Genomic DNA, 17,484 nt, shown 5'->3' with positions numbered 1-17,484 from the left:
TCAAGTGCTAGCCTTCAGAGGTTGTCCCCATGTAACTTGGTGCCCATGCTTGCAGCAGCTCTGTGAGGCGGAGGCCGTGCCATCCATTGATGACTGGGAACCTGAGGCAGAGCCAGTGACTCACCAGGACTTTGTTTAACCCCATGTGGATCTGGGAGGCTCCTGCCTGGCCACTTCAACCCAATCCCCACCATTTTCTTTCCAGGAACAGGGTCCAGATAGCTTTCATTTCCAGGAAGAAACAAGAGGTTTGCTGGGCTTAGGGCCTCTGGGGATCTCTTACATTTTGGTTGCAGAATTTCCCCTACATGTCTATAGCTTGGACAGTTGACCTGGAGGACATCTGGATGTTTGCAGATCAGCTTTACTGTCCATGAGGACACGATCGGGTTCCCCCAGATGCCTCATTGCACGTGCACTGGTTTCATTCTCATGATAAGCATTGAGGTGGGGTCCCATCTCATCGATGAAGAAATAAGGCACAGAGAGGGTAAGCGGCTTGGCCGGCAGTTACAGGCAGAGCCAGGCTGAGTCTGGGAGGTCTGGCCCTGTGCTGGGTGCTTAAAGTGCATGTCCACCCACTTGGTGAGATCTCTAAAAATTACAGCCTGACCAGGGCAGCAGATCTTTTCTGTAAAGGCCGAGATCAATCAGGGTCAGATGGGCTCTTTGGCCAGAAGGTCTCTGACCCAGCCACTCAATGCTGTGGCTTTAAGCAGCCATGGATGATTTGTAAAGGAATAGTGAGTCCCAATAAAACTTTATTTACAAAATCAGGTGGCTTGGACTAAGCCTCACATGTACCTGTGCACCCTGGTCTGCTCAAAACTAAATGTGACTTCACTGGTCAGCAGAGCAAGTCCCGGCACCCTAACTCACATATGCTAAGTACCATAGGCATTCTAGGTATGGGACAGGCCAGTTGTCCTCCTCCAGGCCTCTCTTGAGGGAAGGTCATGCTCACTGGGTTTGCTCCACCCCCCTTCTCCAAGTTCAAGTGGGGTTTGATTATTTCATTCTTCCCCACCTCAAACCTATGTGATCCTAGGTTTAATGGGCCCATAATCACCTGAGGGACTTGATAAAAACGTAACTCACCAGGCCCTGCCACCCTCGGATCCCATGTATTTGGGCAAGATGTGTGACCATGCGTTTTGTGGAGCGTCCATTGTGTGGAGCATCCCTGGTGGTTCTCAGGTAGGTGTACCCAGGGGCTGTCTTTGAGGACGGTCATTGACTAGGGCGTTGGCAGGAAGAGAACACCCAGGTCTATAGGGTTTGGGGAGCTACAGCCTCCAAAATCCATCAGAGAGCTCTTGGTTTTAAGAACCAGCCTCCATTTTGTAATGTTCCCAACAGCTTGATTGATGATGAACATCAGGGTCTCAGTGAAATGAATAGAGACAATCCATGAGTGTCAGGCTGCCAGAAAAAAAATTCAAGGAGACTCAGCTCTTTGTTGTTTTGGGGGAGAACCGGTGGTGAATGGTATGTAGAGTGTTAAATGTGGCTTATTTTATGATAAAAGATACATACGTAGAACAAATCTGAAAGGATACCCAGCCAAGTGAATGGATGATGCTTTCAATTTATTTGAAACAAAGATGAAATACTTGTATAGAAAGGAAAAAATGAAAGTTAAAAGACAGCCCTCAGAACATAGCCCACTTCCCTGGGGAACACATGCTCACCCACACACCGCAGCCATGCCTGCAGTGAGGTGGAGCAGAAGTGTGCAGGCAGGTGCGGTCACCTCCCCATGTCCACCACTGCAGAGCTCCCTGCCTCCCTCCTCCACTGTCCTGTGTCACTCATCTTTCTGTTCCCTCAGTCTGTCTCTGTGAATCTCTGAGTCTCTTTCTTTCTCCGTCTCCTCAGAGTCTCTCCCCTCACTTTCTCTCTGCCTCTCCACCTCTCTTGCCCCCTCAATCTTTTCCCTCTCCTCTAGGTCTCTCTCTAGGCTTGTCTCCACCTTCCTCTCCATCTCTCAATCTCTCTCCAACCCCCATTCTCTCTACTTTCCTTCTCTTGAGCCCTTTCTCCTTCTCTCCCTCTATCTTTCCTTCTCTGTCTCTCTCAGTCTCTCTGTTTCTCTCCCTCCCTCTTCCTATCCCCACCCCAATAAGGAAAGAAGAATTTACAGGATTTGAAGCCAGGACAGCCCAAGTATCAGCAGCTTTATATCATGGGAGTGGGGCCCATGGAGCCGACGCTGAGGCACTAGGGCAGCGGGGCTCAGAAGAGGCCTTCTGAGTGTGCTTCCAAGCTCATGATCCTTTGGAGCCACTCGATGTACTGGGAGACCCTGGTGTACACCCCGAATTGGCCTTTGGCTGCACAGCCCACACCCCAGCTGACAATGCCTGTTAGGTACCATGTACCCTGGAACTCAGTGGCATGTGGGCCCCCGCTGTCTCCCTGGCAGGCGTCCTTGCTCCCATCTAGGTAGCCAGCGCAAAACATGTTCTCTGTGATCTTTGGGGAGCCTGGCTTCCTCTCCGACTGTTCCAGGCAGTCCTGGGTCATCAGCCTGGGCACGGTGATGGCCATGAGTTCAAGGGCCGTGGCACCCCTGTCAAGGAGCTGCCCCCAGCCGCTGACGGTTGAGAATCGAATGAAGGCCAGGGTCCCCACAGAGAAGGCCTTCTCGGGCAGACACAGGGGCACTGCATAGTTGGTGAAGACCACAGCCCTGCTCAGGCGGAGCAGGGCGATGTCGTGGTCCGTCTTGCCTGAGATGTACTTGTGGTGGACAATGATCTGAGCGACGTGCTGCTCCTGCTCATTGCCGTCCTCCTCACTCAGGTTGTGCTCGCCTGTGGGAGACCAGCACCACTCACACCCCTTGCCCTGCAGCCTCAGGGAATGGCCCTTCCGGAACCTCAGGAGGGACAGAGCTTCCTTTGGGCAGGAGGGGCCCTGTAGCCAACCCCAAGCTAGCCTGGGTGGCCACCATTAGGCTTCATGCAAAGCATGAATTGGGGGTGACTCTGGAGCCTGGGGTGCTTGAGGCATTGAGGAGGGGTGCTGGGCCAGGCAACTGTGGGTAAGTGGGAGGACTGCCCGACTCCCCCAGTGCTTTTTAGACAGGGCCTGTCCCTCCCAGGGTTCCTTGTCATCCCCAAAATCCAGCAAGCAGAGGCCTGCCCATGGTGGCCCATGGAGCCCTGGGTAGCTGCATCTCCCTCGGGGCTCTTGGCCCAGGCAAGACAAATGGGTACAGCATCATGCCCATGTCTTTATTTGGGTGGGAAAGAGGTCAAGGGGATGTGGCCAGTGGCTCCCTGGGCACTGAGGTTTGTCCAGATGCTGCCCACTTCTCTTCTTGGAGGAGTTTATCTGGTTGTGGGAGCTGAAGGTTCAATGCCCTCAATCTTAGCCCCCACTTGTTATCACTCAAGAGCCGGTCTCTTGTCAGAAGGTGGTAAGAACAAAACCTACCCACTACCACTGTCAGGTTCTTCCAGTTCTTGATTCTGTCAAAACAGTGGGCTGCGGAGACCACCCAGGTGCTGTTGATCAGGGTTCCCCCGCATAGCATCTTCCCATTCAGCTTCAGCACAGCCTGACAAGAGCATAACAGACATTGGAAGGTCACATTACACTCCTTGGGGTCCCCTTCCTGGAGAGTCACCTTCCCCCTGCGCCCTCAGGGATGGGCTGCATTTATAGGAGGGTTTCTGAGTCCTGGGGGGCTGCCCAGAGCCCTTCCTGGACAAAGCTGTCTAATTTCTCCCTAGCAGGCCATCTCCCCATCTAGCTGAGGGAAGGGAAAGCTCACGGACACTGGCCTGGCAATGGAAACGTTAATGTGGGATCCCTCTGTGCACCTCCCGGGCTCTCACCCAAGCCTGACGCGACACGCCTGGTATGCAGAGGCCAGCCAAGTGCTGTGCCCCTAGAGCACGGGAGGAGTAAATGAAACAACAGAGTGAAGCCCTGAGCACGTGCTAGGTACATGCAGACCCTCAATCAATGTTTCCTTTCCTCCTTTTCTTCCTAAAAGCACAGAGGACACGAAGCAGGGTCCTTGCATGAATCCTGGATGGAGACATTTTCCTTACGCTGATTCTTCTGGGACGGATGGGAAAGGAGCCAAAGTCTCTGGCCAGGCTGGCCTGTGGACAGCGAGGAACTGCGAGGCCAGGAGCTGTGGCTGAGGGTGAGGCTGAGCCACCAGGGAACAGTCCTGGTCTGGCATTCCACAGTCACCCCATGTTGTGGTCCAACTGGATCAGCCAGGGGAGGGGGGGGCACTGGAAACGGGGTTCACCAGTCTGAAGCTTAATGTCCTGAGTTGTGGGCATCAGGGCAAAGGGGGCTGGGGAGCTCCCTGTCTCCTCCAAACTGGCAACTACAGAGGACAAAACCACAGTGAAATGCACCCATGATGGATGCAAAGAGCCACTTTCGAGCTTGGGGCCTCAGTCCCTGCCGGTTTAAGACCCCTGAAAATCTAACCATGTCCTGGTTGAGGGTAACTTGGCGGCTGCAGCTACAAGTGACTTTCTGGGGTGGTTGTAACAAGTTGGGTCTGGGTCTCCTGGGCCCAGCTCTCAGCTCTGACATGGGCAAGGCTCTGAATTTTACTGGGCTTCAGTTTCCTCACCTATGTGGGGTGAGAGTTGCACCTACCTCTTGGCTGGGATTGTGGGAGTTAAATGCTACTGAGAACTGAGATCTTGGTGGGGCGGGCACAGGGAGTGCAGGGTAGCGGAGAGCAGAGCCTGCTACAGTCACCCCCAGAAAGCCCATCTGAGCGCTCCCCGCTGGAAATGCACAGAAACCCACATCCGCCAGCTCTGCCTCTTCTTTGGAGAGGCTTTGCGGCCCAATGACAGGGGACTCTGGGGAACACATCAGTCCTATTTGGATGTGTCTTATTCAGATTATTGCTCTGAACACCAAAAATGAGGGTTCTGCAAAGCTGAGTAGCGGGCCCTGGACTGCAAAGGCCCCACCGAGGCCCCAACTGCTGTGGGAGGTGGGTCGGAGCAGGGGGAGGCCAGGTGGGTGCACGGCCCCCAGCTCAGCAAAAAATGTTAACTTCTTCTGAGTCTGCTTTGGAAGGGCCAGATTGCTGTGAAAGGAGAGGCTTGGAGTCTCCCCGAACCCAAAGTCAGGCTGAGAACGCCTGGCGATTCTCCGATTCTCTTTATGAGGTTGTCATACATTTACATTTATTTCTAAAACTTCTTGACTGTTTAACGTGGGGTGTCCCAGAATGAAAGGTTAAAGAGGAGTCACTGACTGGGGCACAGACCTGGTTTGCAGGTCTCAGAGTGGCAGCTCCTCTTACACTGGAGTGTGCACACATTCCCAGGCTCTGGTGAAACGCAGAGGCTGACCCAGAGGCCTGGGGGCCTGAGACTCTGCATTTCCACCTGGGACTAGACTCCCAGGCAGCCTTGCAGAGTGATGCCCTGGAGGGGGCATGGCCCACAGACCTGACTGCCTGCCAGGGACACAGCCTCCCAGCCTGCAGAAGGACTCTGTTACAGACCAAAAATCATGATCTCACTTATATGTGCAATCTAAGAAAACAAGACAAATTAACAGACAAAACGAAACAGAAACAAACCCATAGATATAGAAAAGAAGTTGATGATTGCCAAAAAGGAGGGGTTGAGGGAAGATGACTAAAAAAAAAAAAAAAAAATATATATATATATATATATATATATATATATATATATATATAACAATATCTGGCAAACAAAAAGAAAAAAAAAGCTCAGCTTCCAGAGGTAGAGAGTAGGTGGAACTTTGAAGGTGAGAGAGCTGGGTTCAAATGGTATGACCTCAGTTTCCTCATCTGTGAAGGGAGTGAGACCAGCAGCCTGGGATGAAGGAGTGTGGTCAGCTGGCAGAGGTGCTGCTGGGGCCCTGGTGTCTGAGATGAACGGCCTGCAGCATTAGGGCCCTGCTGTGAGCAGCGGTGATGTGGGGCCTGGGTGTGACCCTGAGGCTGACCTGCCCACTTTCCCTTTGAGGGCAGCTGACCCAGGGCCCTACAGCCTTACCTGCCAAGGACACTCCCCTTTGGGGCACACATTGCCACCCACAATTCGGCCTTGGGGTTGCCTGTCTTTTCTTTTTTCCAGAACAGGTATTTTTCCACATGGATATTCAACTGTAAAAAACAAAAGGCAAGCGATACATGGGGGTTTGTGAGGGATGAATGCTAGTGAGACAGGGGCTCTGATCCCTGCAGGCAGTGGGAGCCTCTGGGTGCGGGGAGGCCCTCGTGGGAGCTGCTGGGTGAGCAGAAGGGGCAAAGGCTGCTGTTGCAGGAACAGAAGGCCCCACTTCTTGAAACTGGTTTTTGTTAATTTTTTCTGGGGAAAGAGGAAGTGCCCCTTGAATTTCCTAAAAATGAATGATATTCTATAGAAAGGTGACCCGGCCTCTCAGACAACTATGCTATTTTGACCCCACTGTTAGTTCTCAGTCTGCTCCCATGAAGTCTTTGGTCTAGAAAAGGAAGTATTTGGAGGTGGCAGCTGAATTTTGGGCTGTGTTGACCATGCTGGGTATATTTACCTCTGAAAAGACACAGGGCTTGGGGTGGCCCAGCCTTTGGAATTGCAGGTTGGTTTGGAGAAATTTTCCATTTTTTAAAAAAGTTCTTGCCTTTAGAAAATATTTGGAAACTGGAATTGTGCTGTAGTCGGTGTCACACTTGGGTGTGGCGGTATAGATTCCTGGTAGAGGGAACTGGAAGTGGGGTGGGGAGAGCTTTGCTTTGCTCCTCTGGGCCCTCCTGAGATGGACTGGGGGTCTGTGGCCCACCTAGAGAGTTACTCCCAGGGCTCCATCTTGCCCCCTGTTGCCCTGGCTTGCCCTGCACCCTCAGTCTCCTCCCTGCCCCTGAGCACGTAGTGGTCAGCACACAGTAGATGTTCAGTTAATGGCATGTCACTGCTTCTCATCCTTTAGCCAAGAGGAGAAGTTGGGGCCAGGCAGGAACTGGTGTCTGCTCCTCTGGAAGTGGAAAAGCACACAGCCCCTGAAGCAGATCCCTCAGGGCCTGTTACCTGTGGGTGCACAGGACACCTCGTCGGCCTGGAGCGTGTACCCCTCGTGACACCAGCAGGAGCGCTTGGCCTCCGCGTGGTTGGTGCAGTACTGCTTGCAACCTCCGTTCTCATTCTCACAAATCAGCTGGGCGGCCTTGTCTGGGCACAGAAGGCAACAGCCTGAGAGGAGCCTCTGCTGGTCAGGGAAAGCCAGCCCTGGTGGCCACCCCTCCTTGGGCCAGGGGAAGCACCTGCACTACAGAGACTGAGTCTGCCACTATCCCATTCTGTAGGTGGATCCAGAAAGGTGGAACATGGTGTTTGGGTGTTCACCCATGTCTGAGCAGCCTAACCAGTGTTGGGTAGGGGGGACACGAGGCCAGCATGTGGTAGTCTCCATACTATCACCCCTCCCAGCAGCTGGTGGGGTGCTGAGGAGGGCCAGGGGAAAGGAAAAGTCACCTGGGGACAGTAGAAGAGCCCAGTTCAGAGACCTGCCACTAAAAGGTCAGAGAGATGAGACTGCTCTAGAGCCAGGCCCTGATGCCTGTGACCCCTGGTTCAAACAGACAGAGAAGAGGAATGTTTGACCCGACTCTACAGGACAGCACTTGGGTGTGGGAACAGGGTTGGCTTGCTGTGTGAGGGCAAGGAGCATCAAAGGCCAGGCAGAGACACTGAGGCTTTCCAGCCCCATGGAACTGCCACTTTCCTTAGTCTTTCCTGCCCTCTATCTGGCCTCTGTTCTGCTTAGAGCAGAAGTCAGCTGCGGCCCAAAAGAGCTCATTCAGCAGCAGAACATACACCTGTGTGGGCAAGGATTAACCTTGTCCGAAGAGAGGCCTGGCCTTTGCCCTCAGCTCCTGGAGGGTGATCTCTACATCCTGATTAAGTTGGACACTTTTAATGTAATCTGCCTGAAAGAGTGTTATTTCCTGGTTCCCTTAGATCACACTGTATGGTCTAAGGATGTTATTCATGTGGGACTTTGGGCCACATGTTATCAGCTCCACCTCTGCAGGGGCTGGAGACTGAGGTCAGCTGTGTGGGTGGTCAGCCATGTCTATGTGACTGAGCCCCAGTAAGATCTCTGGGCACTGAGGCGCAGGTGTGCATCCTGGGGTGGTGATGCTTCATATGTCTGTCACACATCAGTCTTGGAGAACAAAAGACTATCCATGTGGCTGCCCTGGGAGAGGACAACTGGAAGTTTACACCTGGTCCCTTTGCTGATTTTAATCTGTATCTTTTTGCTATAATAAACTGTAACTGTGAATATATCCATTTTTAGTGCGTCCTGTGAGTCCTTCCAGCAGATTATTGAACTTGAGAATGGTCTGGGGGAATCCCCGAACTTTGCAATACTTTAATATATAAAAGGTGAAAAAAGTATCTCATACCTTTGTAACAGCAAGTAGGGAAGGTCAAATTTACCCAACCATCCTGGCTGGCAACATATGTGGAATCTGGACGGTGATGTAGGGATTCTTACCTGTGCCCTTCCCAGGAGTATCTGAATTTCCCAGTGCTGGGATCCCAAGGGTTTTATATCTCCCAGAAGGCAACAGGGGGCAATCAACTTTGAGAATTGGCACTTTAGAACCCCAGATCCAAGGCTCTCAGGTTGGCAGAGGCCTTCAAAGTCACCTAGACCAACTTCTCATCAGAGCTGAGGGCCAGCTCTGTGCCTGACCAGGCCATACTCATCAGCCTCCCCAGGCACCCTGTCTGCAGGCTCTGGGATTTCTCACTTGTCTCGCAGTTCCGGCCCTCAAAATCATCAGGGCAGAAGCAGATGTAGGACTGGAGCTGGTCCTTGCAGGTGCCTCCATTCTGGCATGGATTTGAGACACATTGATCCCCATCTGTGGAGTGACTCAGTGTTGTTATGCTGAGGAGAAGGGCTTGAAGGTGGGATGTAAATGGGCCATTTACCTACTCACCTTTGTAAGAAATCCAGAACTGCATCTGAGGGAACAAAGAGGAAGCCGCATGAGATATACGGTCACCAGAAGTAAACATTTCTGGTATTCATAGAATGGGTGGATGAACTGAGGTGGGCTGTGGGCATCTGACCTGGGGCCCTTCACAGCGGGCTCAGGAAGCCAGGCTTTCCTCTGGAGATGAAGTGGGTTCATCTGGGGGAGAGAGGTTTTTCCCAATCCCTTGTACCCCACTGCAGGTCATTAAGGCCACCAGAGGTCACAAATTTCCATCTCCCAGTCAAAGTGCCTGAGTTTCAGCCCCAATTAGCACCAGCTCTACCACTTCCTAGCTGTGAACCTGGGACAAGACACATGTACACTCTGAGCCTCCATTCCCTCTTTCGGGGCTGGGTCATCGCCCGCACACATGCGCCGGCATGAGGGGAAGGTCAGTAGTGGGCAGAAAGGCATTCAAGGAACTGCAAAGGGCTCCATCAGTAACACTGATACCCCGAGAACACTTGGCCAACTGAACTTAAACTCACGGCGTTGTTAGAAGAATAAAACAAGATTAAAAATTGTTAAACTGCTTTGAAACACTAACTGGTACACAGCCACAAAGCATGACCATTTTCAGCTTGCACAGAAGGGGTCACGTTAGCCTCTGCCTCGAACAGCCCTACTTCCTATTGGGTGTGAGGTGTCCTGTGAGCCAGTGTGTGAGGTGTGGCCTTATCTCATCATAACCCGACCCACACTCCTATTGCAGTGTTCATAGGGACATGATACATTTTAAATATGCCTCTTTTAGAAAATGGAAACAGAAATGGAGACTCCTCTCTCCACGTGGCCCGAGGGCAGGTGGAGGAAGCAGTGGTTCTGAGTGTGTCCTCACACAAGTGTCCCTGAAGAGGTACTCCCGGCCAGCGCGGCAGTGAGAGGCTCACGCAGGCCAGTGTCTCACACATCTGCTCTGTCAGCAACACCTCTGTGAAGCAGGGGTCAGCTTTGAGGGGCTGGGAAGGCAAGGAACACATTGTGCTTTTCAAACTGCATTTTCTGATGCAAATATTAGGAGGCATGGCGTGGCCGAGTGGAGGAAGTCCCTGGACACAATGGAGAGGGATAGAGCACTGCTGGGGTTTGGACCAAGGAGGGTAAAGGCATTCTTAGAAGGGATAGTGTCCCAGACATGGAGGGGCTGTGCATGCCGGATCCGCCTGTGTGTTCACTTGTGTGTGTTCACCTGCACATGCAGCGTTCACACCACAGAAGTGGAAAAGACTTGCATTCCAAGACACGGGATGACCCCCACTGTCCCAGAGCCCCCTTCCTGCAGCCTCGGCACACTGGCCTGCCTATCTGTGGTGCAGAGGGCGCCCCCTAGGGGTGAGCTCACCAATCTCTCGTCGTTCCTGAAGATCTCCCGGGCCTCCTCGAAGGAGCACTGCTCCTCCTTGCACTCTCTCTCCAGGGAGCCTGGCCTCAGCTCCTCCAGGAATGAGTTGGCACGCCTTTGCCTGTGCAAGATGCTTTGGGCTTCCTCCTGGGTAATGAAGACTGAGAAATGGGAGTTCCATGAAACATTCACAACCTTCCATACCAAGACAGCATGGAAACCGTTTACACCGGTGTCAGCCTGCTCAGTAACAGGAGTCAAAGGGCTCCTGTCCACAGGCTGGCCAAAGTTGAAACAGGAGAGCTTTCTCATGGCTGGCTAGTGACAGACTATATACAAGGACAAGGCGATATGTTCATTAAATTATAATTTAACGCATTCATACCTTTTGACCTGGTCACTTCACTTCTAGGAATCTATCCTAAGGAAATGCTCAGTGGTATGCACAAAAACCTAGCCACAGGAGAGCCATTGCTAATAATCATCTGAAGCAACCAGATAATGGTGCCCCATGCCTCTAGGAAACAGAAAGCGTAAGATGTGATAGGAAGTGAAAAAAAATCATAAAATAATATCTACTGTATAATTTTTTTGTTAAATAAAAATGTACATATCGGTAAATGTATTTTATTGAAAGAATGTACATAAAAATTGACTTTGGACTTCCGGCCAAGATGGAGGCTTAGACGGACATGCTCGGCCTCCCTCTACAACTAGAGAGGAATACAACTACTTCAAAACAAAAGATAACTAGCAATTCCAGAAAATAAAACTACATGGAAGCCCAACGTATGAAGTTATAAACCAGCAGCGCCCTTTGGGCAGGTAGGAAGAGTGAAAGGGGGCAGAGCTGTTTGCAGTCGCACCAGGGACAGTGGCAGGGAGAACAATCCCGGCTGCAGTCAAACCCCGGTGGCTCACGACCCCAACGCTGGGAGAAGCAGCCACCACATCACCTCGAACAGTGAGGCCCAGGGGGCGGGAGGACGGATCCCGGTCTCCTAGCGGAATAACTGTGTGAATCCATCTTGGACCCCCGCCCCCACACAAACCGCCACAGGGCTGCGAAATAGGTTGCGGATCGCCACTGGTAGCTGGGCAGTGACGACAAAGCGCCGGCGAGAAAGGTTGCGGAATGGCGCCGGTCGCTGGGTCATGACGAGTACACAGGCACTGCCCCCTATAGCCGGCCCAAGAAAACAAAACGCATCTGTCAAAATGAGGCAGACAACTATAGAAATCCCGGGGGCGCAGCTCACCAGGCAACAGATGAAGAACCTGACAGATGAACAAATAAGAAACCTGTAAGAGGCTCAGTTCAGGGCCATTGTTATCAGGTGGCTTACAGAATTAAGAAAGGATCTGGAAAAGGATAAGAAAGAGTCGAAAAACACTCATACTGAAAGGAACAAAACCACATACGAGACAGATGGTGAGGAAATAAAATCCAGAGTTCAAATCAACAAACCAGAACACAAAGAAGGAACAAACAGTCAACCAGTGCAGAGAGAATAAACGGGAAGCAAGGAAAATGATGAGAGGATCAGAAACCTCTGGGACAGCGATAAAAGGCCCAACATAAGAATCATTGGTTTGCCAGAGGGCGAAGAAGAACTAGAAATTGAAAAATTAAGTGAAAATATAATAAAGCAGAACTTCCCAAACTTGGGGAAGGAAATAGACTTACAGGTCCAGGAAGCACAGAGAATTCCAAAAAAACTGGACCCAGGGAGAACCACTCCAAGACACATTATAATCAAAATGTCAAAAGTTAAAGATAAAGAGAGAATCTTAAAAGCAGCAAGAGAGAAGAAAAGAATCATGTACAAAGGGGTCCCAATTAGACTATCAGCTGACTTCTCAAGGGAGACCCTGCAGGCAAGAAGGGACTGGCAAGAAATATTCAAAGTAATGAAAATCCAAAACCTACAGCCATGAATACTCTATCCAGCGAAATTGTCATTCAGAATAGAAGGGCAGAGAAAGTGTTTCCAGGACAAAACAAAACTGAAAGAGTTCATTAGATCCAAACCACTGTTATATGAGATGTTAAAGGGACTGGTTTAGAAAAAGGAGGATCAAAACTATGAACACTAAAATGAAAACTGCATCACAAGAAACAACAACAGAAACTAGGGAACTGAAGCAAAGGCAAACTAAACAGGCAACGAGAGTGGAAAAAGAACTATAAGTATGGGAAGCATATTGGGGGGAGGTCAGCAGGGAGGGGGAAGGGGGAGAGGGAGGGAGATGATATAGGAATTAAGGATCATGGTAGGAGGGAATGGAATAGACAGAGAGAGGTTGAGAAGAACTATATGCACAACTAATGGACATGGTCTAAAAGGGGGGGACAACTGGAGGAGGGGGGCCACCGGGTGGAGGGGAGAAGAGGGAAGGGAAATTGGGACAAATGTAACATTATAATCAATAAAACACATTAAAAAATAAATAAAGAGTACTCACACACACAAAAATTGACTTTGGGGATTAACAGCCATTGTTTTCCAAATCGTGCACAATCGATACGTGTAACTTCCGTAATCAAAATATGCATCTGCTGTGTTCCTGGCACCTAGAGCATTTCATCAAGAGTCGCTGAACGAGTGAGCTGGAGGATGGCACGGGAGAGGGCGGTCCTGCGGGCTCTGCATCTGAGAGGTCAGGCAGCAGGGAGGGGCTTAGCTCCGTAGGGAGATGCAGAGGTTGCTGAGACAACATGAGAGGGGAGGAGGGTGGCCTCACTGAGGGGGCAGGTGGAGGGGCTGGGTGTCCCTTACCTCCATTTAAAGCCCAATAGCCCTGTCTGCTGCACGCCCGGAGCCTGTTCTTTCCTCCCAGCTCTTCTGGAACTGGGTTACATCCCAGTGTGGTTGGTTCTCTCCTTCCAACTAACTCATCTGAACCCTTTCTCTGCTTTGCCACGAACCTCTCTCTCCCTTCAAGATCACACACTTGAAGGAAAATTCCTCACCTTCCACCAAGGATCTTACACTGACTCTTAGACCTGATGTAAGCAAAAGCCGCCATGTTCCCTTGGGTCCCTCATGGACCTTTCTCAGTGGCAGGAGACCTGCTGATCACTGTCTACTTCTCCACACGCCCTGCCCTGGCCACCGAGTCCAGCCTTATCCTGGTCCTCCTCCCATCTGTCTGTCCCCCTCCTCAGCCCCCTTTGCTGCTTGCATTGAGTTTGGCATCCTTCAGGTTTTGGTCTTTCTACTCTGAAGACTTCGTGCCCCCTCACTGCACTTCCAACTTCAGCGCCATTTACCAGAACCCCTACATTTATTTCCACCAAGAAGTGTCTCTGAACCCCAGATCTCTGTGTCCAACTGCACTGAAGACTGAGGAACCCACATTCACAGCCCCTTCCCTCATCTCTGCCCCTCCAGGTCTGCTTTGCTTGTCCAAATCCTGTGCCGGTGAACAGCCCCGCCTGCCTCCCGAGCCATGTTTCTCTGAGGCCTCCGACCCTTTGCAGCCCACTCTGCAGTGGCCGCCTTCCCATATCTGCCCCTCTTCTCTGCACCCCTGCAATGCTACTGGAACTGAAGATCTCTAGCCTCCTCTGGGTCCTTCCCAAGTGCTTGCCTGCTGTCAGCGGGGCAGAGCAGCTTCGTGTCCCCTCCTGGCATCTCACAGCGGCCTCCATAGTTACTTGCAGGTAGCTGGTGTCCCCCATTTTGCTTATGAGAAAAGGAGGTGGGCGAGGCTTAGAACTCACCCAAAGCCACACAGGGTGGGGGTGACAGAACCAGTCTGAACACCTTGAATTCAAGGATTCTTTTGGACAACCAGGCTGACGTGGGGTCTGCACCCCAGATGAGGCCTTGGTGACGGAGGTGAGGATGCTGAGGTTGGTGAGGTTATGTGGGGGTTGAAGTCAATGGTGTGGATGAGGCCAGGGAAGTCCACAGAGCCCCTGGCGCTGTCCCACTGTGTGTGGCCAGCGCTGTGGGGGGCTGTGCAGTGAGTGACCGTAGTGGAAGCAGGGTACACATGGGGTGAGAAGAGGAAAGCAAAAGGAAGCCAGCACTAAGGGTGGAATCCCAGTGCGGAAATGAGTCCCAGAGGAGAGAGGAACTGGAGACCTGCTTTGGAGAGGCCGAGGCTTCCAGACAGAAAGGGCAAGGTGTTTGTGCTGCATCCTTCCGTTCATGTCCATTGAAAGCCTCTGGTGAGCCAGGGGACCTCCAGGACAGGTGGGAAGCTTATAGAGTATTGGGACAGGAGGGAGGAGGGCAAGTGCCAGCTCCCAGGCCATCCAGGCTGGGAGACCACATCATCTTTAAAATCAGAGTTTCATCTGTCTGTGTCCTGGGGAATTGACCTGGTTTGGAAGAATTTGAGGGTAAATCAAAGAATGGAGGCTCCTGGGAAGGGAGGTGGCTGCAGAGCCCACGTGGGAGGGGGAGGGGTGGACATTGGCAAGGAGACCATTAAAGAGCCTGCGGCTAACCAGAGCTTAATCATCTGCTCACGGAGGAGAGCAAATGTGCACCGAGAAGCTCTCAGGGAACCAGAGACAACTCTCATAAAGTAACACACGATCATTGCGGAGAATTTGGAAAAGACGGACTAGAACAAGGAAGATGATGAAAGGCACTTGCACTCTTTTCCGGACCTAAGAAAGGACAACAGGAAGCCCTGACTTTCTCTGGAACAGGACATGCTCTCCTCTGGGCACCTGTGGTCATCAGGGTAGCAGCCACCCCTCAGGTCCCCAGCTAGTTTCTCCCAGCGGGATTTGGTGTGTGGAGGATAGTAAGAAGCTCGGAAAATTCCTTGACAAGTGGAATAAGGGAAACTGAGACAAAATAATTAAACAAGGCCAAAGAATTTGAACAACTTACAGCCAGCTAATGAATTACAAGGTCTTATCTTCCCTAATCAGGACACTTAGGAGCAAATGATTTACACATTCCAGACTGTCCGGGCAGACCACCTTCCATTCCGATCCCTCTTCAGTAATGTTCTTTAAAAATAAAACTAACCAGAAAAATAACCCTGGTCCTTCTATACACATATTTTGATGAATCAACATATTGAAGGACATGTTTGAAAAGCTAATAAATATTCTGTTAAGACCCTCCCTAGAGACCTCCCCTAGGATTTGGCCAACTGCCAAGGAAAGATAAGAAGCCTCAAGACAAACAATTCACAGTGAGCTCTTGCTAGGGCCCACTCATGCTTGTATCTCTGCTAAGTTCTAAGGGTCCCCATGAGACTTGCAGTCAGGGGAGCCATGGGCAGTGGCAGCTCATCCCAGACTTACCCCAGAAGCTGTCCCCAGGGCCCCCCTTTTCTCACTTTCTCTCTCCTGTTGCTTCTTCCCCCCTAAGCCTTTCCTTTGTTACACTGTCCCCAGTTTTCATAGACACACTCTCAGAATCACCTGGACTCATGTGATGTCTTTCTTACACGAAGTCAAGAACCCACACACTACTGGCGGGCCCAAGGCAGGTCTGGTGAGGGAAGGACGACAGGAAGCAGATTTCAGGATAGTGTCTGCACCTTGCTTCCACCTCGGCTGCCCGTCGGTGCTATAAAGTCATGATGAGGGCAGCTGGTAAAGCATATCCCCATGTTTCCCCGCTCAGGCCTCTCAGCACCCTCGAGGGGCTGGGAGGGTGGCGGTGGTCACAGCCGTGGTGGCAGAGCAGTGCAGCCAAGCGTCTCTCCGCCATCTCTGGCACTTGCCAATTGAAAACTTAGGAGAGTGGAGCAGGAGGGAAGTACACCCTACCCCACACCTGGAGCCCCAGATTATGTGCTCTTGTCCAACTGCCTGTGCGGGTCGACACTGGTGAACAGGAAAGCACCTCAGGTTCTCAAAAGTCTTTGAAAAATAATTCTGCCAGAGTTTGAACCACCAACAGCTGTCTTTCTGCCAGCGCCCAGCAAGTACCTGGGCGCTGTTTGCTTTTGGAAGGAAAGCAGATCACACTGGAGCCAGCCAATGTTCCTGGTGAACCGGAACAAACGCGAGGTTTGGGAACCTGGGCTGCCAACAGCTGGGCTGCCTTTCTCACAGGGTTTATAAGGAAACCTCCACCCACCCTCCCCCAGCGCCCCAGCATACCTGCAGCCAGAGACCCCTGCAAGCTCAGCAGAAAGCAGAGGAGGGCCAGCCCACTAGGCTGGGGAAACATGGTGATGTCCATGGTGTCACTCCCTGCCTATTGACATTCCAGTGGCGGGGAGAAGGGGGGCAGTGAGCAAAGTTCTCAAATTACCCAGAGGGATGGGGGAGGGAGACCTAGCCTCCCAAACACTCTAGGCCAAAGATGTGCTGGCAGGGGATCAGAGACAGAAAGACAGCTTGTTTCCAGCTGGGTCGAAGTCCACTCCCCAGATGTAAGAAACAGTCCTTAGAGGAGATCTTTTATTGATCACTTCTGGAGTTTTTAATAATTGCTTAATTATTGAGGAATTTAATTATATAGGAATTTATTTGTGGAGGAGGGAAGATGGAAGGAAAGGGACTTTAGCATTTGACTGCGCCTCCCAGCCACAGCCCCTTCTGGGGACATCTCTGCCCTGGACCTTCCTTGGATTCTACTCCTTAAAGGAATGGCTAAACCCAAAGAGTCATCTGAGTATGTTATCTGGGGAAATTTTTTTTAACTGCAAGTCAACTTCTTTGTTCTTCATCAACCCATGTATTTTATTTTTCACCAATTAATTTTAACAACTTGCTTTCTTAAAAAAATTCCTATTTTGTTTTCAAATCTATTGGCAGAAAGTTGTTCATAATGGTTCTCTCATTTTAAAGACTCTATTGGTTAAAAGGTTTATCAGTTTTTTTCTATAAATTGCCATATTTTATTATTTTTAATGGAATAAGGTTTTGATTTTATTGATTTAATTTTATTATTTTCTTCTCTGAATTATACTTATTCTTCCCTTATACTTTCTTTAGGTTATATTGGTCTTACTTTTAGCTTCTTTAAATGGTAAATTTATTAATTTTGTCATATAAAATATGAAAGGCAGGTGGGCTATCAATGCCCCTTGAAGCCATGCTTTAGCTGCACTCACGGACTCTGAGTTGCATAATTCTGTCTAGTCCTACGTATATCAGAATTTCCAATAATATTTCTTTTATAACCTTTTAAACTGTTTTTTCATTGCTTTG

The 17,484-nt window shown here is 50.7% G+C and overlaps 1 protein-coding gene across 1 annotated transcript; it reads right to left on the bottom strand.

The window, feature by feature from the left end:
* Nucleotides 1–1,568: 1,568 nt before the first annotated feature.
* F7 (coagulation factor VII) lies at nt 1,569–16,540 on the bottom strand. The gene is made up of 8 exons (XM_090258588.1): nt 16,429–16,540; nt 10,344–10,504; nt 8,963–8,987; nt 8,771–8,884; nt 7,038–7,178; nt 6,024–6,133; nt 3,442–3,565; nt 1,569–2,816 (listed from the first exon to the last, which is right to left on the bottom strand). Exons 1-8 carry the CDS (start codon nt 16,508–16,510, stop codon nt 2,236–2,238), a joined length of 1,338 nt encoding a protein of 445 aa, XP_090114714.1. The 5' UTR covers nt 16,511–16,540; the 3' UTR covers nt 1,569–2,235.
* Nucleotides 16,541–17,484: the final 944 nt, after the last annotated feature.

Source organism: Furipterus horrens, unplaced genomic scaffold, assembly GCF_987537825.1.
Source record: "Furipterus horrens unplaced genomic scaffold, mFurHor1.1.pri manual_scaffold_12, whole genome shotgun sequence".
Classification (NCBI taxonomy): domain Eukaryota; kingdom Metazoa; phylum Chordata; class Mammalia; order Chiroptera; family Furipteridae; genus Furipterus; species Furipterus horrens.
Note: the sequence above shows the minus strand (reverse complement) of the source record. Positions and strands in the feature narration are given on the sequence as shown.